Source organism: Bombina bombina, chromosome 6 (genome assembly GCF_027579735.1).
Source record: "Bombina bombina isolate aBomBom1 chromosome 6, aBomBom1.pri, whole genome shotgun sequence".
Taxonomy (NCBI): domain Eukaryota; kingdom Metazoa; phylum Chordata; class Amphibia; order Anura; family Bombinatoridae; genus Bombina; species Bombina bombina.
In genome coordinates this window covers 314,338,509-314,364,668 of record NC_069504.1, presented here as the reverse complement: position 1 = coordinate 314,364,668, position 26,160 = coordinate 314,338,509, and the positions used below count along the sequence as shown (strand labels likewise).

General features: G+C 38.3%; 1 protein-coding gene across 1 annotated transcript in view; it reads right to left on the bottom strand.

Annotated features, from left to right (window-relative positions):
- Positions 1–26,160, bottom strand: part of PPFIA2 (PTPRF interacting protein alpha 2) — a 728,675-nt gene that overhangs the window by 243,335 nt on the left and 459,180 nt on the right. The window contains exons 11-12 of the mRNA XM_053716934.1: positions 25,850–25,912; positions 10,697–10,788 (exon numbers count right to left, since the gene is read on the bottom strand). Coding sequence (XP_053572909.1) covers positions 10,697–10,788; positions 25,850–25,912 — 155 coding nt within the window. The remainder of the gene's footprint in view (positions 1–10,696; positions 10,789–25,849; positions 25,913–26,160) is intronic.

Genomic DNA, 26,160 nt, shown 5'->3' with positions numbered 1-26,160 from the left:
CCAGAAATCTGCGTAAGTACAAATTTCTGGCGTTGCTAGTGACTTGCGGCACGTTAGAAACTGCCGGCGCCTATAAAACCTGACTAAAGTCTAAAACACCCGCACTGTCTAACACGCCTCCCTAACATAGCCCGACAAGTCTAACACGCCTCCCTAACATAGCCCGCACTGTCTAACCCTCTATCCGCTATCCCCCCTCACTATCCTAACAATAAAAAAGCTATTAACCCCTAAACCGCCGCTCCCGTACCCCGCCGCAACCTAATAAAGTTATTAACCCCTAAACCGCCGCTCCCGTACCCCGCCGCCAGCTATATTATATCTATAACCCCCTAAAGTGAGCCCCTAACACCGCCGCCATCTATATTAAAATTATTAACCCCCAATGTAAGCCCCTTACACCGCCGCCATCTCTATTAAAATGATTAACCCCTAATTTAATCTACCTACCCCGCCGCCAGCTATATTATCTATGTTAACCCTAAGTATATTATAGTTAATATAGGTATTACATTATATATATTAACTATATTAACCCTAATTATATTAGGGTTAATATAGTTAATATAGTTACTATAGTATTTATATTAACTATATTAACTCTATCTAACCCTAACACCCCTAACTAAATGTATATTAAATTAATCTAATTCATTTATAAACTAAAATATTCCTATTTAAATCTAAATACTTACCTATAAAATAAACCCTAAGATAGCTACAATATAATTAATAATTACATTGTAGCTATGTTAGGGTTAATATTTATTTTACTGGTAAATTGTTAATTATTTTAACTAGGTATAATAGCTATTAAATAGTTATTAACTATTTAATATCTACCTAGTTAAAATAATTACCCAATTACCTGTAAAATAAATCCTAACCTAAGTTACAAATACACCTACACTATCAATAAATTAAATAAACTACAAACATCTATCTAAAAATACAATTAAATTAACTAAACTAAATTACAAAAAAAAAACAAACACTAAATTACAAAAAATAAAAAAAGATTACAAGATTTTTAAGCTAATTACACCTATTCTAAGCCCCCTAATAAAATAATAAACCCCCAAAATAAAAAAAATTCCCTGCCCTATTCTAAATTAAACAAATTTCAAAGCTCTTTACCTTACCAGCCCTTAAAAGGGCCTTTTGTGGGGCATGCCCCAAAGAATTCAGCTCTTTTGCATACAAATACAATACCCCCCCCCCATTACAACCCACCACCCACATACCCCTATTCTAAAACCACCCAAACCCCCCTTAAAAAAGCCTAACACTACCCCCCTGAAGATCTCCCTACCTTGTCTTCACCACACCGGGCCGAACTCCTGATCCGATCCGGGCGATGTCTTCCTCCAAGCGGCAAAGAAGAATTCTTCCTCCGGCGACGTCTTCCTCCAAGCGGCAGCAAAGTCTTCATTCTTCCGGCGGCATCGCCAATCTTCTTTCTTCGCTCCGCCGCTGCGGAGCATCCATCCCGGCCGACTACTGAACTTGGAATGAGGTACCTTTAAATGACGACATCCAAGATGGCGTCCGCCGAATTCCGATTGGCTGATAGGATTCTATCAGCCAATCGGAATTAAGTTAAAAAAATCTGATTGGCTGATTGAATCAGCCAATCAGATTCAAGTTCAATCCGATTGGCTGATCCAATCAGCCAATCAGATTGAGCTCGCATTCTATTGGCTGATCGGAACAGCCAATAGAATGCGAGCTCAATCTGATTGGCTGATTGGATCAGCCAATCGGATTGAACTTGAATCTGATTGGCTGATTCAATCAGCCAATCAGATTTTTCTAACTTAATTCCGATTGGCTGATAGAATCCTATCAGCCAATCGGAATTCGGCGGATGCCATCTTGGATGACGTCATTTAAAGGTACCTTATTCCAAGTTCAGTAGTCGGCCGGGATGGATGCTCCGCAGCGGCGGAGTGAAGAAAGAAGATTGAAGATGCCGCCGGAAGAATGAAGACTTTGCTGCCGCTTGGAGGAAGACGTCGCCGGAGGAAGAATTCTTCTTTGCCGCTTGGAGGAAGACATCGCCGGAGGAAGAATTCTTCTTTGCCGCTTGGAGGAAGACATCGCCCGGATCGGATCAGGAGTTCGGCCCGGTGTGGTGAAGACAAGGTAGGGAGATCTTCAGGGGGGTAGTGTTAGGCTTTTTAAGGGGGGTTTGGGTGGTTTTAGAATAGGGGTATGTGGGTGGTGGGTTGTAATGGGGGGGGGGGTATTGTATTTGTATGCAAAAGAGCTGAATTCTTTGGGGCATGCCCCACAAAAGGCCCTTTTAAGGGCTGGTAAGGTAAAGAGCTTTGAAATTTGTTTAATTTAGAATAGGGCAGGGAATTTTTTTTATTTTGGGGGTTTATTATTTTATTAGGGGGCTTAGAATAGGTGTAATTAGCTTAAAAATCTTGTAATCTTTTTTTATTTTTTGTAATTTAGTGTTTGTTTTTGTAATTTAGTTTAGTTAATTTAATTGTATTTTTAGATAGATGTTTGTAGTTTATTTAATTTATTGATAGTGTAGGTGTATTTGTAACTTAGGTTAGGATTTATTTTACAGGTAATTGGGTAATTATTTTAACTAGGTAGATATTAAATAGTTAATAACTATTTAATAGCTATTATACCTAGTTAAAATAATTAACAATTTACCTGTAAAATAAATATTAACCCTAACATAGCTACAATGTAATTATTAATTATATTGTAGCTATCTTAGGGTTTATTATATAGGTAAGTATTTAGATTTAAATAGGAATATTTTAGTTTATAAATGAATTAGATTAATTTAATATAAATTTAGTTAGGGGTGTTAGGGTTAGATAGAGTTAATATAGTTAATATAAATACTATAGTAACTATATTAACTATATTAACCCTAATATAATTAGGGTTAATATAGTTAATATATATAATGTAATACCTATATTAACTATAATATACTTAGGGTTAACATAGATAATATAGCTGGCGGCGGGGTAGGTAGATTAAATTAGGGGTTAATCATTTTAATAGAGATGGCGGCGGTGTAAGGGGCTTACATTAGGGGTTAATAATATTAATATAGCTGGCCGTGGTATAGGGGGATTAGATTAGGGGTTAATAATTTTTATATAGGTGGCGGCGGTGTAAGGGGTCAGATTAGGGGATAGATAAGGTAGATGACAGCAGTGTAAGGGGTTCTAATTAGGGGATAGATAAAGTAGATGGCGGCGGTTTTAGGGGCTCACAGTAGGGGGTTAGTTTATGTAGATGGCGGCGGGGTCCGGGAGCGGCGGTTTAGGGGTTAATAACTTTATTAGGGATTTCGGGGGGGGGGGGGGATCGCGGTTGACAGGTAGATAGACATTGCGCATGCGTTAGGTGTTAGGTTTATTTTAGAAGATCGCGGTTGACAGGGAGATAGACATTGCGCATGCGTTAGGTGTTAGGTTTATTTTAGCTGCCAGTTTAGGGAGTTACGGGGCTCCAATAGTCACCGTAAGGCTTCTTACGGCTGCTTTTAGTGGCGAGGTGAAAATGGAGTAAGTTTTCTCCATTTTCGCCACGTAAGTCCTTACGCTGCATATTGGATACCAAACTGCGCGGGTTTGGTATACCTGCCTATAGCCCAAAAAACTACGGGCGACGGCAGAAATATACGCGCGTAACTTCTAGGTTACGCCGTATATAGGATACCAAACCCGCGCAAATATTGGCGTCGCCGGCTTTTGCGGGCGACGATTTTTATCGGATCGACCCCCCAATGTCCAGTGAATGCATAGGTTCAAACGGAAGAGCTTGAAGAGCCCCCAAAACCAAATTCAAACTCCAAGGAGGAGAAATTGACTTAATAACAGGTTTTATACGAACCAAAGCTTGTACAAAACAATGAATATCAGGAAGAATAGCAATCCTTCTGTGAAACAGAACAGAAAGAGCAGAGATTTGTCCTTTCAAGGAACTTGCAGACAAACCTTTATCCAAACCATCCTGAAGAAACTGAAAAATTCTCGGAATTCTAAAAGAATGCCAGGAAAAATGATGAGAAAGACACCAAGAAATGTAAGTCTTCCAGACTCGATAATATATCTTCCTAGATACAGATCTACGAGCCTGTAACATAGTATTAATCACAGAGTCAGAGAAACCTCTTTGACTAAGAATCAAGCGTTCAATCTCCATACCTTTAAATTTAAGGATTTGAGATCCTGATGGTAAAAAAGGACCTTGTGACAGAAGGTCTGGTCTTAACGGAAGAGTCCACGGTTGGCAAGAAGCCATGCGGACAAGATCCGTATACCAAAACCTGTGAGACCATGCTGGAGCCACCAGCAGAAAAAACGAGCATTCCTTCAGAATCTTGGAGATTACTCTTAGAAGAAGAACTAGAGGCGGAAAGATATAGGCAGGATGATACTTCCAGGGAAGTGACAATGCATCCACTGCTTCCGCCTGAGGATCCCTGGATCTGGACAGATACCTGGGAAGTTTCTTGTTTAGATGAGAAGCCATCAGATCTATTTCTGGAAGTCCCCACATTTGAACAATCTGAAGAAACACCTCTGGGTGAAGAGACCACTCGCCCGGATGTAACGTTTGGCGACTGAGATAATCCGCTTTCCAATTGTCAATACCTGGGATATGAACCACAGAGATTAGACAGGAGCTGGATTCCGCCCATACCAGTATTCGAGATACTTCTTTCATAGCCAGAGGACTGTGAGTCCCTCCTTGATGATTGATATATGCCACAGTTGTGACATTGTCTGTCTGAAAACAAATGAACGATTCTCTCTTTAGAAGAGGCCATGACTGAAGAGCTTCTGAAAATTGCACGGAGTTCCAAAATATTGATTGGTAATCTCACCTCCTGAGATTTCTCAAACCCCTTGTGCTGTCAGAAACCCCCATACAGCTCCCCAACCTGTCAGACTTGCATCTGTTGAGATCACAGTCCAGGTTGGAAGAAAAAAAGAAGCCCCCTGAACTAAACAAAAGTGGTCTGTACCACGTCAGAGGGTGTCGAACAATCAGTTTTAAAGATATTAAATGAGATATCTTTGTATAATCCCGGCACCACTGGTTCAGCATACAGAGCTGAAGAGGTCGCATGTGAAAATGAGCAAAGGGGAACACGTCCAATGCAGCAGTCATAAGAACCTAGAATTTCCATGCATAAGGCTACCGAAGGGAATGATTGAGACTGAAGGTTTCGATAAGCTGAAACCAATTTCAGACGTCTCCTGTCCAACAGAGACAGAGTCATGGACACTGAATCTATCCGGAAATCTAAAAAAGGTTACTCTTGTCTGAGGAATCAACAAACTTTTTGGTTAATTGATCCTCCAACCATGTTCTTGAAGAAACAACACTCATAAAAAGCTGGAAAGGATCTTTCCATTGAAAATGAGCAAAGGGAATTGAATCCAATGCTGTTAAAACTTCTATGCATATATAGCAACTGAAGGAAATAATAGAGACTAAAGGTACCGACAGACGGAACCCAATACAAATTGTCCCTTGTCTGATAGAGACAAAGATAGTGACATAAACCATCTGGAAACCTAAAAAAAAAGGTGACCCTTGTGTGAGGAATCAAGAGCTTTTGAAAAAAGATCCTCTAACTATGTCCTGAAGAGCAAGTGAAACATATGAGAATCCGCATCCTCAGGAAATAATCTGAATGAAAACAGAAAAATGAAGAATACGCATTTATTGTATCTAAAGAAAACAAATAATGCTATCAATGACCACAAAAAGGCAAAATAGTTTGAATAAAACTCCAAAACCCAGTTCCTAGAAAAGGAACTGGAATAAAAACCCCAGAAGATTCCAGGTCTGAGCAGCGCTTGAACCCCATGGGTACCCAGCCATGCCTCAACAGTATCCAAAATATATAGGACAGAAACACACTGAAAGAAAGTGTTAGCGTTACTGGAATAAAATCAAAGAAATTTGGACAAAATAGAACCAAATAAATTTCAAAGAAGTCTTAACCTGCCCCTTACCAGCCAAGCTGGAATACGGCACGTGCATCGCAACATTAGGGAGCTAATTTCGAACCCCAATTAAAAACATGTTACTTGGGAAAGAACTCAGGATTCATTCCTTAATAAGAACAACCAAACTAGTATAAGCTTAAAGTTTTAGTCTTAGAACTCAATCTTGAAGCCCATAGTAACAGTTAAGAATTGAATCCAATTATAATTGATTATCTTAGAACAAAAGAAATATGGATTTTCTTTTTTTTTTTTTTTTTTTTTTAAATCACAGAATTCTTCTAGCTAAAATAGCTAAAGACATAGATTAACCCTTATTTGCGAATATATTCAATGAAATGAAGACACAAATGAAATCATTAGCATGATAGTCCAGTTTAAAGGACCAGTCAAAACAGAGGACTTGCAAAATGCAAAACAACAAGACAAATGCAACGGCCCCTAGTCTAGTAAATGTTGTCCCTTAACAATGCTAAAATAAATCATGATCTGATACTTGATCTTAAAGTAAACAGAAAAAATGAAGCAATTACAATATCACAGGACCAAGAAAAGTACCTGATACTAAATAATTTTCCAAAAATAAGATACAACTATATAAAGGAAAATAAATACTATTTTGCTATAAAAACAATAGCATTATTAGTAGGAGTAGAGATAGCTCCAATAAATTGGAGAACCCTCCAAATTGAATTTAACTGCTGACAAAGAATATAGTTTAAAAATAAAAGAAAATTCTCAGCCTATTCCATTCCCTAGTATGGGGAATTGGAAAGAAAACCTCTGAATTCACAGAAGAAATAAAAAGGCAGAAATAGTGTCAGCTAGTCTTAAAGAACTAGTTACCTTAATATCCAAAATAATCAACACCTCTTCAACAAAGAACAAATGTACTTTAATAATAAAAAAAAAAATTATATAAAAAAGTAGATTTGTTAGTGTCAATATCTGATGAAGAGAATTTCTGAAAGAGAAAAAAAACATAATCAGAGAAGGATAAATCAGTATGTTGTTGGTCATTTGAAACTTCAATAATTAAAAAAGAAGTGAAAAAGACCTAAAAAATCGTATTAGAAGGCACGAAGTCAGACATAGCCTTAATCAGAAAAAATATTTCTTATAAATCTTCTAAACATTTCTTGCACTTAAGAATGGAAATGTATAAAGCATAAATACTAATGGAATCTGCATGTAAAAGTATATCATAATAACTTATTACAAACCATAGCTAAAGATAAACATTTATAACATTTAAAATAAATGAACTTAGCTTTGGTAGAACTGAAACTCAGTTAAGCATTTTTCCAGAAGTGGCTTCTGACTCAGGGACAAACAGAGACATCTTGCAATATGTAATAGAAAAAACAACATATAAAACAAAATTGATCAAATTCCTTAAATGACAGTTTCAGGAATGGGAAAAAATGCCAGTGAACAAGCTTCTAGCAACCAGAAGCAATAAATAATGAGACTTAAATAATGTGGAGACAATAGAGACGCCCATATTTTTTAGCGCCAAAAAAGACGCCCACATTATTTGGCGCCTAAATGCCTTTGGCGCCAAAAATGACACCACATCCGGAACGCCGACACTTTTGGCGCAAAAAAACGTAAAAAAAATGACGCAACTTCCGGCGACACGTATGACGCCGGAAACAGAAAAAATTTTTGCGCCAAAAAAGTCTGCACCAAGAATGACGCAATAAAATGAAGCATTTTCAGCCCCCGCGAGCCTAAAAGCCCACAGGGAAAAAGTCAAATTTTAAGGTAAGAAAAAAATTGATTAATTCATATGCATTATCCCAAATATGAAACTGACTGTCTGAAATAAGGAATGTTGAACATCCTGAGTCAAGGCAAATAAATGTTTGAACACATATATTTAGAACTTTATATAAAAGTGCCCAACCATAGCTTAGAGTGTCACAGAAAATAAGACTTACTTACCCCAGGACACTCATCTACATGTAGTAGAAAGCCAAACCAGTACTGAAACGAAAATCAGCAGAGGTAATGGTATATATATAAGAGTATATCGTCAATCTGAAAAGGGAGGTAAGAGATGAATCTCTACGACCGATAACAGAGAACCTATGAAATAGACCCCGTAGAAGGAGATCATTGAATTCAAATAGGCAATACTCTTCTCACATCCCTCTGACATTCACTGCACGCTGAGAGGAAAACCGGGCTCCAACCTGCTGTGGAGCGCATATCAACGTAGAATCTAGCACAAACTTACTTCACCACCTCCAAAGGAGGCAAAGTTTGTAAAACTGATTTGTGGGTGTGGTGAGGGGTGTATTTATAGGCATTTTGAGGTTTGGGAAACTTTGCCCCTCCTGGTAGGAATGTATATCCCATACGTCACTAGCTCATGGACTCTTGCTAATTACATGAAAGAAAGTAAATTGGAATGTTGTTTAAAATTGCATGCCCTATCTGAATAATGAAAGTTTTGACTAAACTGTCCCATTAATTAGTGTCATACAAGTCACCGAGAAGGTGTGGCGACCTAGAAAATGTTGAACTTACTACATATGGTAGCTTCTGAAAGCTTGATGGAGAAAAACTACTGCCCTGATAGCCATGCAGAATACAGGCATTCAAAGTACCAAGGGCGGACTGACAAGTCAGGCAATTCGGCCCTTGTCTGAGGGCCCTGCATCTTAGAGGGCCCGCCAGGCAGCGACCACTGACATCATGCAGCACTAAGGATTTTTTTTATTATTATTTTACATTAAAAAAAATTTGTTGTTTTTTGGGGGGGCAGGGCCGCTGATGGGTCACACGTGATGGGTCACAGACTCAGAGAATTCCACAGGAACATGCTGTCTGTCAGATTTTGCAGCGTTCACAGAAGCGCTACAGGTAACATTTTACAAATGATCACACTCACAGCCAGGGAAAGTGATAGCAGTAACAGGAAGAATGTGTGTACTAGCACCTCACTGTCTTTATAACTTATGTCGTGGACTCCTCAGTCTCATGTGATTATCATGTGTCTCAATAACACACAGCAGTTAGTGACAGGGGGTATTTAATGCCTTATTGCAAGAGCTCAAAAATATTATAAGATTATTATAATACATCTCTTTTGTTTGCTTTATACCCACAAGGCATTCTAATAATGCAGAATTTTTCTAACTCTGCTTGGACTCATTATGTTGATAGTTTTAGCCTTTGCTGGCATTATTAAACCTCTCTTTAAAATGAACTATGAATACCAGGTGGTTATTTCAGACATTAACCTGTGATGAGATTGCTACTTGATATAAAGAAACTTCCCCTTCTACTACTGCACAAGGAGGTTAAGATCATTATTTACCAATGAACAGTAGTACGCAACAAGGAAGAGTAACAGAAAATGCCATTCAAGTAGATTGTTATGTTTTTCATCGGCAACCTTGTAAATTTAGCTTGATAGTACATCTCTGCTATGAAGGGACTCACATTGCCAGATAACAACAAATAAACATAATGGCTGACACACACATACTACTAATATCTATATCTATATAATGCTAACTTGCCAGTATATCTCCATTAAATGGAAACAAGTGACCCTCAGTTAACCTATCAGTTACCCCTAATGACAGTGCAAGAACTGCTGACATTAACTGCCCCCTTTACTATCACACATGGCATATCTCAATTGGAAGTATGGAGATATGGTCAATTTTAACAGCAAGTCTGCCCGTCTTTAGCCTAGTCTTTAGTCTATAAACAAAACAATTACTGATATTGAAATTATAAATAGGAAGTATCAAGAGAAGGCCCAGGCTGTAAAGAAGGACTGTTGTTGACCTCGAAGTGGCTAAAGAAAGAAGACTCTTCAGCTGTACTTCAGTTTGGGATTTTATGGGCATTTAGGGCTTATTTATTATAAAATGAAAAACATTGGGAATTAAGTGTTAGATTTAGTGGGTTGCAATGGATAATCACATAGTTGTTTTGATGTGGAGATCTTACTAAGGATAGTAGCAATGAGGAAATATCAGACATTTTGTTTATGGTGAGCATATTTTGGGATTATTGTTGATAACAGTAGAGGCAGGTGTGGTTACAATTAACATTTGTAGTGGAATCAGTAGGACAGTGGCTAGGCTAGTTATACTGAGGTGATGGTGGGTTAACTAATTGTGGATCATTTCTTTTGTATATTTAACAGTTATTTTTGTTTGCCTAAAAGCAGTTGTACAATAGCTAATAACAAGTATACCAAGGGTTTTAGGTGTCACAGACACAAATGTGTCAGTGGGAGCAATACTGGCTGCTGCACATAATAATGACAGTCATAGGATAGTGTCCCTTTTATGTTCTAGAGACTCTTATAGAAAGTCATTATTAATAATTAAAGGTTCTGCAGTGCTTGAGTCACTTTTGAGTGTGATTTCTGACCTGCTGCTATTGACAGTAACGGGGCTGTTAATATGCTAAGGTTCTGTCATTACCAGCAGCAGTTTGCATAGGAGCTCGGCTTAAGTATATTAGTATTCTAGTCATTTCTATTTATTTAGAAAAAGGAAATAACAGCTCTAAAATGACTTATTTAATTCAACCTATCATGTTGCAGTTATTACTAATACTTGGCTCAAAAAAACAAACAAACTGAGTTTATCTACTTTTAAATCTTTTTATGCTTTTCTGAAAGGCTCTTAATTAATTTTGAAATGCTATGTTAAAAGTACCTTGTTAATGTTGTTTCTATTAATGATCCAGTCCGTATTTTCAACTGGTCAAGCTCAGCCCTCAGTTTTTCAATTTCGTCTGCAAGTCGATCCTAAAATCAAAAGATGGATTTGACATTTATTTTTATTTTATATCAAATAGTAATCTAAAAAAATAGTCAATGGTTAGAAAAATTTAGCTTTGTAGTTTGTATGCAATGTAATATTTGACATAGTTTTCATAGAAAACAGGGCAAGAATGTTTTGTGAATATTTCACATCATTGTGTAATCCACACAATTTGATGGCCCCAATAGCAATCTCTAATGTTAAAGGCCTGGATATACCTGCGCATTAGCTTTCTCAAATCATGCATCATTAGTGTAGAAAGGCAGTAAAAAAACAAATTAATAGCAGCACGAACTATGGACACATTAAGCAAAATATTAAGGCGAGCAAACAATGGGTTAATTCAAACCAACACAGTGTGAATGATACAGAAATACGGTGCAGAAAAAGACAAACTGGACATTTACCAAAGATCATAGAAAACAATACAATGAAGTAGGTTTTCATATGCCTTATACTGGGCACTCATAGATTAAAAAGTAGTATTCTAAAGTGGGACACAAACTAGACTAAAATGCAATAATCAATAATTATTTGCATTTCAATTTCTATATACATAAATAGTATTTTGTAGATGATCTCCAACATGTGCAAAGAAGTAAAAAAAATACCATCATTGGTTTTTTATGGTTTAATAATTTGTACAGGACCAATTTTCCTCCAAAAGTATTACTATTAGCTACTATGATTGTGGTAGGCAGCTACTAGCAATATACAAGACACATGCAGACTTCTTAAAGGGACAGACTACTTGATTTTTACTTCCAATGCCCCAGCTTTACATAACCAACATTGTTACATTAATACACATTATAAACTCTAAGATTGCCTGTTTCTAAGCCCCTGCAGAGTGCTTCTTGTCTCAATGTTTTTTTAGGTTTTTACAATCATGCACTACAGCCAGACATAAGTGTGCCATATAGATAACACTGTGCTGACTAAAGAGGAGAATGATAAAGGGATCACAAAAAACAGCAATAATTGGCTAAAATGCAAGATTGTAAAAAGCTAAAAACAAAAAACAATGAGATATGGGGTGGCCTGTAGGGGCTTAGATACAAGGTCATTATAGAGGTAAAAAGTATATTAATATAACTGTGTTGGTTATGCAAAACTGGAGAATGGGTGATAAAGGGATTATCTATCTTTTAAAACAATAGCAATTTTAAAGTAGACTGTCCCTTTAACATGCTCTGGAGGAAGATAGTATGTGTCATTTGCCTCCTTATCTGTTGCAATACATTCTCTCCATTGTGCTCTACAAAATACCCACACTAAATCTTTACTATCTTCACTCTCACCTAGATTGCAAGTTTTGCGTTGCGGCTCGTAATGCTGAAAATATGGCATTTTCAGTGTTAAAACAGCACCGCAGCTATTAAAAGTCTTGTCGGTATAGCTGTAACCTTTTAGCCTGTAACGCAACGTCAGTACCGCACTTGTAAAAATGAAGTTTTTTCATGGGACTCCCATAGCACCGGTATTACGAGTTTTGCGGTATGGCTAAAAAGTGAGCATTATACACCCTAAAACAACAAGATCCGTACCGCCATCTAAAGTCAGTAGTTATGAATTTTACACTACAAAGCTGTAACATAAAACTCATAACTAAACTGTTACAAAGTACACTAAACACTCAAACTACTTATTAACCCTTAATCCGAGGCCCTCCCGCATCGCAAACACTATAATAAATTGATTAACCCATAATCTGCCGCTCCCGACATTGGCGCAACTAAAAATTTTTATTAACCCCTATTTCGCCGCTCCCCGACATTGTCACCACTATACTAAAGTTATAAACCCCTAAACCACCGCCCTCCCACATCGCAAACACTATTTAAATATTATTAACCCCTATTCTGCCGTCCGCCCAAATCACCCTCGCTATACTAAAGTTATTAAGCCCTAAACCACAAGCCACTATAATAAACCTATTAACCCCTAAACCCGAAAGCCCCCCACATCGCAATAAACTAATTTAAACTAGTAACCCTAAACCTAACGCCACCCTAACTTTATAAAATTAGTTTGTACCAATTAAATAAAACTAAAATACACATTAAAAAAATCCTAACCCTATTCTAAAAATTACAAACTATCTAAGTTACAAAAACAAACACTAAATTACAAAAAAATATAAAATAAAAAAAATAGCTCTATCAAAATAAAAAAGCCCACCCAAAATGAAAAAAACTAGCCTACAATAAACTACCAATGGCCCTTAAAATGGCCTTTTGTGGGGCATTGCCCCAAAGATATTAGCTATTTTACCCGTAAAAAAAACACACAAAGACCCCCCAACAGTAAAACCCACCACCCAACCAACCCCCCAAAATAAAAAACCTAATTCTAAAAAAACCTAAGCTACCCATTGCCCTGAAAAGGGCATTTGTATGGGAATTGTCCTTAAAAGGGCATTTAGCTCTTTTACTGCCCAGACCCTAAACTAAAAAATAAAACCCACCCAATAAACCATTAAAAAAGCCTAACACTAACCCCCTGACGATCCACTTACAGTTGAAGATTCAAGATGGCATCCCTTGCATTCCTATTGGCTGAAAATTTGAATCAGCCAATAGGAATTAGGGTTGCTAAAATCCTATTGGCTATTCAAATCAGCCAATAGGATTAAGGCAGCTCTCATTCTATTGGCTAATTCGAATTGAACAGCCAATAGGATTTTAGCAGCCCTAATTCCTATTGGCCGATTCAAAATTTTCAGCCAATAGGAATGCAAGGGACGCCATATTGAATCGCGTCCCTTGCATTAAATATTCAGTGTACGGCGGCGACCATATGAAGAGGATGCTCTGCGCTGGATGTCTTCAGGATGGACTCGCTCTGCGCCTCCCGGATAAAGATAGAAGATGCCGTCTGGATGAAGATTGAAGAGGCCGTCTGGATGAAGACTTCTCGCTGCTTGGATCAGGACGTCGCCGCCGGGATGAAGATCGAAGAGGCTGCCTGGATGAAGAATTCGCTGTGATGAAGATCGTTCAAGCGGGACTTCAAAAACTGTAAGTGGATCGTCAGGGGGTTAGTGTTAGGCTTTCTTAACAGTTTATTGGGTGGGTTTTATTTTTTAGTTTAGGGTCTGGGCAGTAAAGGAGCTAAATGCCCTTTTAAGAGCAATGCCCATACAAATGCCCTTTTCAGGACAATGGGTAGCTTAGGTTTTTTAAATAGTTTTTTTTTTATTTTGTGGGTTTGGGGGGGTGGGGGTTTGTAATGTTAGTGGGTCTTTGTAATTTTTTTTCAATAAAAGAGCCGATATCTTTAGGGCAATTCCCTACAAAAGGCCGTTTAAAGGGCCATTGGTATTTTATTCTAGATTAGTTTTTTTATTTTGGGGTGGTTTTTTTATGGGTATTAGAATAGGATTTTTTTTATTTTTGATCATTTTGTTTTGTTTTTTTAGCAAAAGAGCTGTTTATCTCAGGGCAATGCCCTACAAAAGGCCGTTTTAAGGGCCCTTGGTAATTTGGGGGGTGGGGGGTTTGTATAGTGTTAGGGGTGTTTGTATTTTTTTTTAAGCAAAAGAGCTGTTTATCTCAGGGCAATTCCCTTCAAAAGACCCTTTTAAGGGCCCTTGGTAGTTTGGGGGGTGGGGGTTTGTATAGTGTTAGGGGTGTTTGCATTTTTTTTGGAGCAAAATAGTTGTTTATCTCAGGGCAATGCCCTACAAAAGGCCATTTTAAGGGCCCCCCAAAAGGGCCCTTGGTAGTTTATTCTCAATTATGCTTTTTTATTTTGCGGAGTGTTTTTTTTTTTTTTTTAAATGGTATTAGAATAGTAATAATCTTTATTTTTTTGGATAATTTCGTTTTTTGTTTTTTTTTAATGGAAGGTTTTTTTATTTTTTGTAATGGTAAGTTTTTTTATTTTTTGTGATTTTAGTGTTTTTTATTTTTTGTAATGTTAGGTTTTAGTGTAAGGTAGCTTAGGTTTTATTTCACAGGTAAGTTTGTATTTATTTTAACTAGGTATTTATTAAATAGTTAATAACTATTTACTAACTAGTCTACCTAGTTAAAATAAATACAAACTTACCTGTGAAATAAAAATAAAACCTAAGCTAGCTACAATATAACTATTAGTTATATTGTAGCTAGCTTAGGTTTTATTTTACAGGTAAGTATGTATTTAGTTTTAAATAGGTATTATTTAGTTAATAATAGAAACTTTAATTTAGATTATGTTAAAGTTAGGGGGTGTTAGGGTTACGTTAGGGTTAGGTTTAGGGGTTAATATAGTTTAATTTAGGTTGTTGCAATGTGGGGGGCTGGTGGTTTAAGGGTTAATAGGTATTATTTAGTTAATAATTGTAAGTTTAATTTAGATCTTTTTTAATTATGTTAAAGTTAGGGGGTGTTAGGGTTACGGTTACATTAGGGTTAGGGGTTAATAGTTTAATTTAGGTTGTTGCGATGTGGGGGACTGGCGGTTTAGGGGTTAATAGCTTTATTTAGGTGGCAGCGATATCTGGAGCGGCAGATTTGGGGTTAATAACTGTAGGCAGGTGTCGGCGATGTCAGGGTCAGCAGATTAGGGGTGTTTAGACGTGGGGTTTATGTTAGGTTTAAACTGTCTTTTATTTTAACAATAGACATCAATGGGGCTGTGTTACGGAGCTTTTTATTCCGCGATCGCAAGTGTTAGACTTTTTTTTTGCCGGCTCTCCCTATTGATGTCTATGGGGAAAGCGTGCAGGAGCACGTCAAACACAGCACTTGTTTTGGGAGCGGTATGGAGCTTAAAATCTCCATATCGCCCGCACAAGCAGTGTTTTTTTAAACTTGTAATGGCAGCGCTATAGGGAATTAAATAACGCCACTTTTGGGGCATTCTTTATTTTCCCTATAGCGCTCAAAACTTGTAATCTAGGTGTCTGTTAATCCAGTCTCTTCTTGTACAAAGAAAGAAGTATCCTTTTATTGCCAAAAGTTTCTCCTATTAAGTTCAAACACAAGCTGTGTATCAACTCTAGGGGGCGCAATGGGCAAGTTATAGCAAATATAGATGTATATAAATAAATCTATCCACAGTATAAGTAAAAAACACAAAATACAAATAATGTACAACAAAATAGAGCCTCAATTGTGTCTAATGACAAAACAGAAAAGTGGACAAAAAGTCCTAATGAATCTTAGCTGTTTCTGGATGTCAGTCCATAGATGGATACAAGGAAAGCAAGTCCTTTATTGATGGTAATCCTAATTGATCATTCAGGTAGATGGAGGGTCACAAATAGGATCACATCCGATGGGAGTCAGCTCCTTGTCACAATATTCCGTCTTGGTGAAAGCATTTTCTGTGAACAAAAAAATCACAAGACAAAGGCCCCTCCTAGTGTGATATAGTAGATACAGGAGGAGTGAGTAGATAAGATATGGATACTCACAAGTGAAGCAGCACCAAATTGTGCTAAGTCAGGCAGACTGGGAACTTGCAGTGACCCAGCTCACTGGCCCAGCATGAGTACCGGTATCCCAGGTGTCCTCAGTGGAAATAATAAGCTAAGACTCTCAAGTTAAAGTTCTGACTTAAATACAACCAACGACCAATCCTAATTTTCTAAAGAGTGACACACCTCCTCAGGTGTGTGCATAGTTATCCAATTAGTGCCAACATCATGCAAAACTGCAAGAGTCTTCACATTATTGATGTTATAGTAAACAATCATTACAAATAGATATCATTATAACATTTACTGACAACTCCAGGTACCTTAATGTGGATATCATGTCACCATAATAATATCATCTTTCATTTGTTTTATTGAAATTAGCCCCTAATAGTGTAAGATTATGGAATCAAACCCAATCCTCTTTTCAAGGATATTGTCATTTCTCCTTTTAATTGTGAAATGTATATGTAAGAATGGAAGGTGCTTTTAATGTTATATGATCTGTGTAACACCAGTCCTTCCTTTTTTTATATTATATATACTATATCTCAACTTAGATATATTTCCTTAAGATGGATTCACACTAATAAAAAAGCAATCTTCACATAGTTCAGGATGACATGCTGTTTATATTTCCTTTTTTTATTATTATTATATGTATTTTCCTACATCGACAGTTAAAGATGGGATCACTTTAATATATATCCACACAAATTGAGTATAGGTATTATAAATTATGTATGTGACTCATTCACTTATGTATGAATGTTTTAATAGTTACCGGCCATGATATATTAACATATCACAATCGGACATAGGCTCTCCACATATGGGTTGGTAACTTTGATCACTACCAAGTGCTTAGGATTGGTTAACACGATTTCTTATTTATAGTATGATTTGAGCTGTAATAGGATTAGGTTAGGTTTATACTAGTCCGTAGTAATCGGACTACTTGTGCTGTAATAGGACAGGACCGCTAACGAGTCAAATGACTTGCAGTATGACGAATATGGAAGTAATCTCCGTGTTTAACAATAGGCTTGACTGCTAACGAGTCAAATGACCCAGAGTATGATGAATAAGGAAGCAATCTCCGTGTTTAATAATAGACTTGAATGGCCTGTGGGTATGCAATCACTATTTGGGAATTTACTCCGTAAGGTAATATACAATGTGGCACACATCGATCAAGTTAGTAAAGTGTTCATATTATACACCTCACTATTTTGGAATATACACCATAAAGTAATACACAATGTGAGTTACAATGATCATCAAGTTAGTAAAGAGTTTTCATCTAACCATTAATACGCTAAATAGAATCACCTAAACTCTTGTGGGTGATATATGGGTTACCCTCATTGTTGGGACTTTGGTATTTAAACGGATCATTTTGTTGTTGTTTTGTTGCTAAGAAACCAATATATGTATATACTAATAAATTATATGGATCTAAGGACTAGTGTTACACAGATCATATAATATTAAAAGCACCTTCCATTCTTACATATAAATGTCACTATTAAAAGGAGAAATGACAACATCCTTGAAAAGAGGATTGGATTTGATTCCATAATCTTACACTATTAGGGGCAAATTTCAATAAAACAAATGAAATATGATATTATTAAGGTGACATGATATCCACATTAAGGTACCTGGAGTTGTCAGTAAATGTTATAATGATATGTATTTGCAATGATTGTTTACTATAACATCAATAATGTGAAGACTCTTGCAGTTTTGCATGATGTCAGCACTAATTGGATTAATTATGCACACACACACCTGAGGAGGTGTGTCACTCTTTAGAAAATTAGGATTGGTTGTATTTAAGTCAGAACTCTCACTTAGTTAACAGAAGCCTGATGAAACAGATAGAGATCTGAGAAACGCGTTGCTTTCTGTGTTTTTAATATCAGACACATATATGTTGATCTCTGTTTATATGTTTTTTTATTAAATTGTGACAATTGCAATTTCACTTGAGAGTCTGAGCTTATTATTTCCACTGAGGACACCTGGGATACCGGTACTCATGCTGGGCCAGTGAGCTGAGACACTGCAAGTTCCCAGTCTGCCTGACTTAGCACAATTTGGTGCTGCTTCACTTGTGAGTATCCATATCTTATCTACTCACTCCTCCTGTATCTACTATATCACACTAGGAGGGGCCTTTGTCTTGTGACATTTTGCTCACAGAAAAATACTTTTAATGCCAGACAAAACTGAGTCAGCAGTACTGTATCCATTTGACGATTTAGGTGCTGCCAATAAAGACATTGCTTATAACTGATTTATGCAGCAAACCTACTCTGGATGGCAAATAAAGTGAGAACATTTTTATTTTGTTTGTTTACGTATCAATGCATTTATTGAGTAGTACTCACGCAGTTATTTTCTATTCAGTATAGCAGAAAATGCATTGTAAAAATCATCTACAAGTTTGGTGTGCATGTCCCTATCTCTTTATGTTATCTTACCTACATTGCATTGTGTTTGAGGCATGTACTACTCTTGAAGAGCAAACAAAACTGTTGCTGTTTTGGATCATAGTGTAACATAACAAGAGTGTCTGTAGGTGTCTGTAGTGACAATGTTTTGAAATGGATGATCAGTCCACTGACAATTCCAATATACTGGTTTACAATTATGGCTCCTATGAATTAACCACATAATACTTTCATAGCACACAATTTTTCAGTTTTTTTATTTCTCTTTTGAAGTTTTGAATCTACCAAAATCTGCCAAATGCCCTTTCTCTGTTAAGTTATGCCTAAAATATAAACACAATATTAAAATACCCCCACATATCTTAGGCAGAACTTGCCATTTTACCCTCCCTGAAAAAAACTAATAATTTGGGAAAGTAGTTGACCACTGGACATGTGCAGGAACAAAAGTTTTGTTTCAGATGACATTTTCGTTACAAATGATAGAGGAAATTTGTTTCCCCAAACATTCATTTCCTGCACTATTGGGTTTTCGTTGATTTTAAAACTAACAAATGTAAATGTTTCAAAGCTACAGGTGAAAAGTCTACCTCTAGCTACATACTTATCCTTACACCTTCTGGAGAGCGCGCTAACCTGATCTTATCCTTGCCAGAGCCCTGGCCACACTAACAGAAGGCTTAGCAGTTCGACTCCCAGGACCTACACTAAAGTTAGCACATTAAGGTAAGTATAAAGCCTTAAAAAACATAAATTATGCTTACCAGATAATTTCATTTCCTTCTGTATAAGGAGAGTCCACGGTATCATTCCTTACTGTTGGGAAATACTGAACCTGGCCACCAGGAGGAGGCAAAGACACCCCAGCCAAAAGCTTAAATACCTCTCCCACTTCCCCATCCCCCAGTCATTCTGCCAAGGGAACAAGGAACAGTAGGAGAAATATCAGGCTATAAATGGTTCCAGAAGAGAATATAATTAAGAGAGCTGCCCATTGGAGAACATGGATGGGGGCTGTGGACTCTCCTTATACAGAAGGAAATGAAATTATCTGGTAAGCATAATTTATGTTTTCCTTCTTAATATAAGGAGAGTCCACAGCATCATTCCTTACTGTTGGGAAACTTATACCCAAGCTCTAGAGGACACTGAATGATAACGGGAGGGACAAAAAGAGAGGCAGACCCTAATCTGAGGGCACCCCAGCCTGCAAAACCTCTCTCCCGAAAGCTGCTTCAGCTGAAGCAAAAACATCAAACTTGTAAAATTTAGAAAAAGTATGTAAGGAGGACCAGGTAGCCACCTTACAAATCTGATCCATAGAGGCCTCGTTCTTGAAGGCCCAAGAGGATGCCACTGCTCTAGTAGAATGAGCTGTAATTCTCTGAGGAGGCCTATGTCCCGCTGTCACACTACTCAACCAAAAAGATAAGGAGGTCGAAGAGACCTTCTGACCCTTACGCCTCTTAGAATAGGAAACAAACAAGGAAGAAGTTTGTCTAAAATCCTTAGTAGCCTGAAGACAGAACTTCAAGGTGAGGACCACGTCCAAATTATGCAGTAAACGTCGAACAAGAAGGATTAGGACACAAGGAAGGAACAACAATCTCTTGATTGATGTTGCGGTCTGACACGACCTTAGGAAGGAACCCTTAGTATGTAGGACAGCCTTATCAGAATGGAACACCAGATAAGGAGGCTCACATTGCAAAGCGGCAATTTCAGAAACTCTGCGTGCAGAAGCAATAGCCAGTAGAAAAAGAACCTTTCAGGACAACAATTTAAGGTCAACTTCATGCATAGGCTCAAACAGAGCACGTTGCAAAACCTTAAGAACAAGATTCAGACTCCAAGGAGAGGAGTCTTAGATCTAAACACAGGTCTGGTCCTAATCAGAGCCTTAACAAAGGACTGCACATCAGGAAGCTCCAAGAGCCTCTTGTGCAGTTAAACATACAGGGCCGAAATCTGCCCTCTCAGGGAACTGGCTAAAAGACCCTTCTCTCATAGGATCCTGGCAACCTTAACTTTTTGCCTGGGGAATCCACGCTCTTCACACCAGAATAAATAGGCTCTCCACACCTTATGATAGATTCGACGAGTAACCAACTTACGAGCTTGAATGAGAGTATCAATAACTCTCTCAGAAAAACCTCACTTGGCTAAGACTAAGCATTCAATCTCCATGTAGTCAGCCTCAGAGTATCTAGATTTTGATGAACAAAAAGGACCTTGTTCCAGCAGATCCCTGCAACAAGGTCACTTCCATGGAGGAGAAGATGACATCCCCACCAGATCCGTGAACCACGTCCCTCGCGGCCACGATGGAGCAATTAGTATCAATGATGCCTGCACCTGCTTGATGCTAACCACTTCACGAGGAAGGAGTTGTAACGGTGGAAAAAGATAAATAATCTTGAACCTTCAAGGCACAGCTAATGTATCTATTAGCTCCGCCTGAGGATCCCTGGACCTTGACCCATATCTGGGTAGCTTGGTATTGAGACGAGATGCCATGAGATCTATCTCTGGCATCCCCCACCTGTTGTATATCTCCGCAAACACATCGGATTCCCCCAGATGAAAGGATTGTCTGCTGAGAAAATCTGCTTCCCAGTTGTCACTGACAGAGAACAGCTGTGGGCTTCCGCCCACTCCAGAATCTAAGATACTTCTCTCATGGCTAGGGAGCTTCTCATCCCCCCTTGATGGTTGATGTAAGCCATCGAGTTTATATTGTCTGATTGGAATCTGATAAATCGGGATGAACCCAGAAGGGGCCAAGCCTTCAGAGCATTGAAGATTGCCGAATTTCCAGAATGTTGATCGGGAGGGAGCCTTTCTCCTGAGACCACAGGCCCTGTGTCCTCTTGGCACCCCAAACAGCTCCCCATCCTGATAGACTCTCGTCCGTAGTCACAATTTACCAGGATGGTCTTAGAAAGGATGTCCCTCGGAACAGATGATCTGGATAGAGCCATCAAAATAGTGATTCTCTCGACTGGCTGTCCAGAGAAATCTGTTGAGACAGATCTGAATGATCGCTGTTCCACTGCCTCAGCATGCACAGTTGTAACGGTCTGAGATGGAACCTGGCAAAGGGAATGATGTCCATGCTGGACACCATGAGACCAATTACCTCCATACAGGTGACCTCAAGGAGGTCTGGAGGGAAAGACATTCCGAAGCTAGCTTACAACATCTCTGGTCTGTTAGAAATATCCTCATGGATATGGAGTCTATTATAGTACCCAAGAATTCCACCCTGGTGCTTGGAATAAGACAACTATTTTCTAAGTTTATCTTCCATCAATGCGATCGAAGAAGAGAGAGAAGGGATTCCAAATGGTCTTCCTCCAGACGAAAAGATGGTGTTTGTACCAGAATATCTTCCAAGTAAGGAGCTTCTGCTATACCCTGGGTTTTGGCAATGGCTAGAAGAGCCCCTAGAACCTTTGTAAAAATCATTGGGGCAGTAGCTAGGCCAAACGGAAGTGCAATGAACTGGAAGTGCTGGTCCAGGAATGCAAACCTTAGGAACTGGAAGTGATCCTTGTGGATTGGAATGTGAAGATAAGCATCCTTCAGATATATAGTGGTCATGAACTGTCCCTCCTGAACTAAGGAAATGATGGACCTTATTGTCTCCATTTTGAATGAGTGGACATTTAGAAATTTGTTTAAGTACTTTAAGTCTAGAATCAGGCGGAAAGTCCCCTCCTTCTTTGGGACCACAAACAGGTTTAAATAGTATCCCAAACCTCTTTTTGTGATAGGAACTGGGACAATGACAGATCCTGCACGCACTCCAGAAAGGCTTCCCTCTTTTCTGCTTGCTCTGCTTGGATTTATTCCAGGATCGCGCCAGCTTCCAAGTACTCTTGGTTCGCTCAGGCTTAGAGGAGGACTGCTGTTGTTGGGATTTCTCAGAATGAAAGGTCTGAAAATTAGAGCCTTGTCCCTTAGACTTGTTGTTCTTATCCTGCGGTAGGAAGGCACCCTTGCCCCCTGTAACCGTGGACATAATGGAGTCCAGGCCTGGACCAAATTAAATCTCTCTCTTAAAAGGAAGGGAAAGGAGAAACCTTAGCATTTAGGCGAATAATCTGCATGTTTGCATCACAGATAAAAGAATTAGCAATTCTCAAGGCATTAATTCTTTCCTGGATAATGTTGACGGGACCCTCCACCTCGATCAATTTCGCTAAGGAGTCGCACCAGTAGGCCACAGCTCTAGCAACCGAGGCAACAGCTGCTGCCGGCTGAAACAAGTATCCCATATGTTGAAACATTTTTCTTAGAAAAGTTTCCATATTTTTATCCATTGGCTCTTTGAAGGATGAGCTATCCTCCAGAGGGATAGTAGTACGTTTGGCCAGCATGGACATAGTGCCATACACCTTAGGGATGGAACCCCACAACTCCAATTGAGTGTCCAGGCCCAGGAATAATTTCTTAAAGGAAGACAAAGGGGAAAAGGAAGAGCCAATTCTATCCCACTCAATTTTAATAATGTTCGCCATTTTTACAGGTACAGGAAAAGTTAATGGCACAACCCTGTCCTCATAAACTCTGTCTAATTTAGGAATTAAGGTTCATCAGGCAGCTTGGCCTCTGGAACCTCTAATGTAGACAGAACCTCCTTTAGAAGAAAACGTAAGTGTTCAATCTTAAATTTAAAGGCTGGTTCCTCCGCAGCAGGAGGCCTAGAGGTAGCAGACACTGACCTAGAAAGTCCCCCCTCTGAAGTCTCAGAGAGTGACCCATCCTTGGATAATAGAAAAACAGATAAATCCAATAAATTACTTGATGAACCCTGGGCAGGAGAGCTATGTCTAACCTTTTGCTTATGTTTGGAAGGGCGAGGTAAAACACTGAGGGTCTCAGACACCGCCATCTTTAACTGCGCGGTAAAGTCTGATGGTAAAAGGCTCCCTCCAGATGGAGGATCAGGCTTGCTATGAGAAGCTGCATGTGATGAGGGAGATGATTGATAGGTATGTACCTCACGGGACGGCGAGTCCTTAGAGGTGGACTGCCTTCTTAAACCTAATAACTTTGTCAAGGCATGTGGGACATAGTTGAGAGGGTGGGCATACCAAGGCCTCCTCACAATATAAACAGGTATTACTATTTGGAATAGAGGGAGTACCCTCAAGAATCACGTGGTACGCAAGGCAAGACTGTCCCTGCTATGAGAAAAAGGGTACCAAGCTACAATCTGTGCAGCGTTCTAAAGTTCTATTTCTTTAAGTTGTTATCCCAGAATAGGAAAAAAAACCCAGAACTTCCAGACAATAACTGCGTACTTAACCATATTGTTACTCAAGCAGTTTTAATATATATAGGACAATGTCTATAATTCTATCTGAAGACATATCCAACAAAAAAGAAAATAATACATTTTTTTAAACATATGTGACCAGTATATGTGCTTCCATCATATACACTTGATTAAAAGGAAATGCAAGAGCAGTTCCATGTAACACTAAACTACTGTGGTAAATAGCAGAGGATAGGAAACCGTTGCTCATCCAACAAGGATTTTATGTTATCAACAGAGCACTGACCAGCAATTATCCCCACTGTAATAAATTAGGCTCTTGCTTATTTCTTCAAACAGAACCTTTATTTAATAAAATAAAAACATTACATTGTATATTCCTAGCAATGACTCTCAATGCCGCTAAAGCAAAAAGAACAGCCCCAATGGCTATATCACAAGAAAAAGTGAATGCCATATAACAACATCTGCAAGGCCTTAACTTCAACAAATACGGAACATACCATTAACTCCATGCCGGAGAAACGAGGCGGGGTTTCCTTGCATATTAAAAAATAAAACACAGACACCTCTAAGAACATGGCGCCGCTCCAATAACTTTGAAGGAGGCGTGGCCAAAATCAGTGCGGAATGGAAGCTGAACTTATCTCCCTCATACTGCTCTTAACTCAATTAGAAGAGGTACCTTTCCAGAGAAGTTTCCTAAGTTACACTTCTCTGCCTACCAAGGATAAACTACCAAAAAATACATTAGCATAATCGAGCAGCTCCCTCTCCTTACCGCTCTGATAAACATTTCTAATAGTGGGGAAGGAGGAAACAAATGTGTGCTCAGTCTTCTCTCAAAATAGAGACAAACACATCTATGCAGCCCCTTAGAGTGGTGCCATTCCCGCTCTTCCTTAAACACTCATGCATTAAACGGGATTGCTTTACATACATGACAAAAACGCTAGGGCCACATACTTTTCATTCTGTACAGTAACATATAAAAATGCTCCCAAATCTTGAGAATATTCGATCTGAGCCCCAAAGACAATTAACCGCTTCCTTAAAGGTTAACCACATGCAATAACGTGCCTGCCAACTGCCTCAACCATCCATAAAGGGTTTTGTCCCATTAAAAGCAGAGGGTCTTAACCCCTTCAGTGCCAGCCTTCCAGCCCCAGAAGAACAAAAGGCACTTACCTGCATTCTAGCCGTCCGGCAGTCAGACGTCTCACAAAGTATGAGAGGATGCCGCTCCTCGCAGAGACCTGTGTAGAAAGAAAAACAGAGTAAACTTACTCAGGCTTTCTATACCAGGGCAGCAACAAGTTAGGAAAACGCAGCAAAGCCCACTACACAAGTTCCTAACTGCTTTAAAGCTACCACAGCCCTGCTGAAAAAACTAACGTGGAATACAGATATACCCAAAGGTGATGGAAGGCAGAGCAATTCTGCCCTGACTTCAAAATAAAAAAATCTTGATAGAAGAATCAGAATCACTAATTACTTCACCTCCTCCTTGCACTAGAGGCAAAGAGAATGACTGGGGGTTGTGGGATGGGAATGATACTTAACAGTTTCCTGTGGTGGCCAGGAGTGATATTCCCAACAGTAATTGATGATCCTGTGGACTCACCATGCCATTAGAAAGAAATAGCAACATCTGCGAAGCGCAATAAAGCAAAGCACAATAAAATGAGGTATGCCTGTATTAACATTCATTTTACAAAAACAAACTATAATGCATTATTTAAAACATTTCTTTTTCCTGGCTCTATGGTTTAGACTTAGATATATTTTCTTTCAGTGACTATATTAATGAAACAGTGATATGTGCATTATATTTCTTTGTTTTAAAATGCATCTTTACAAAACAGGTCTAAAAAACATTAGATTAATTACATTACCTTGTCATGTATACATTCTTCTAGCTGTTTTCTGTAGTTATCAGAGTCTTGAAGTAAAATGTTCTATAATAATAAAAAAAAAATACACATGGAATGTTGCAACCTGCTTTAACAGCAAAAATGACATAAGAAAGCAACCTAATCTCAGAAATGTTCTATTATGATTATTTAGTTTAAAAAATGTTTTGCTGAATGAATCACATTAAAGTTAAAGCTGTTGAAATAATAGTAATATTAATAGTAATATTGAAACCAACAGGGTTCATTCAAAAGTGGTGCTTTTTCTAATATACATAAGTCTTAAATAGAAT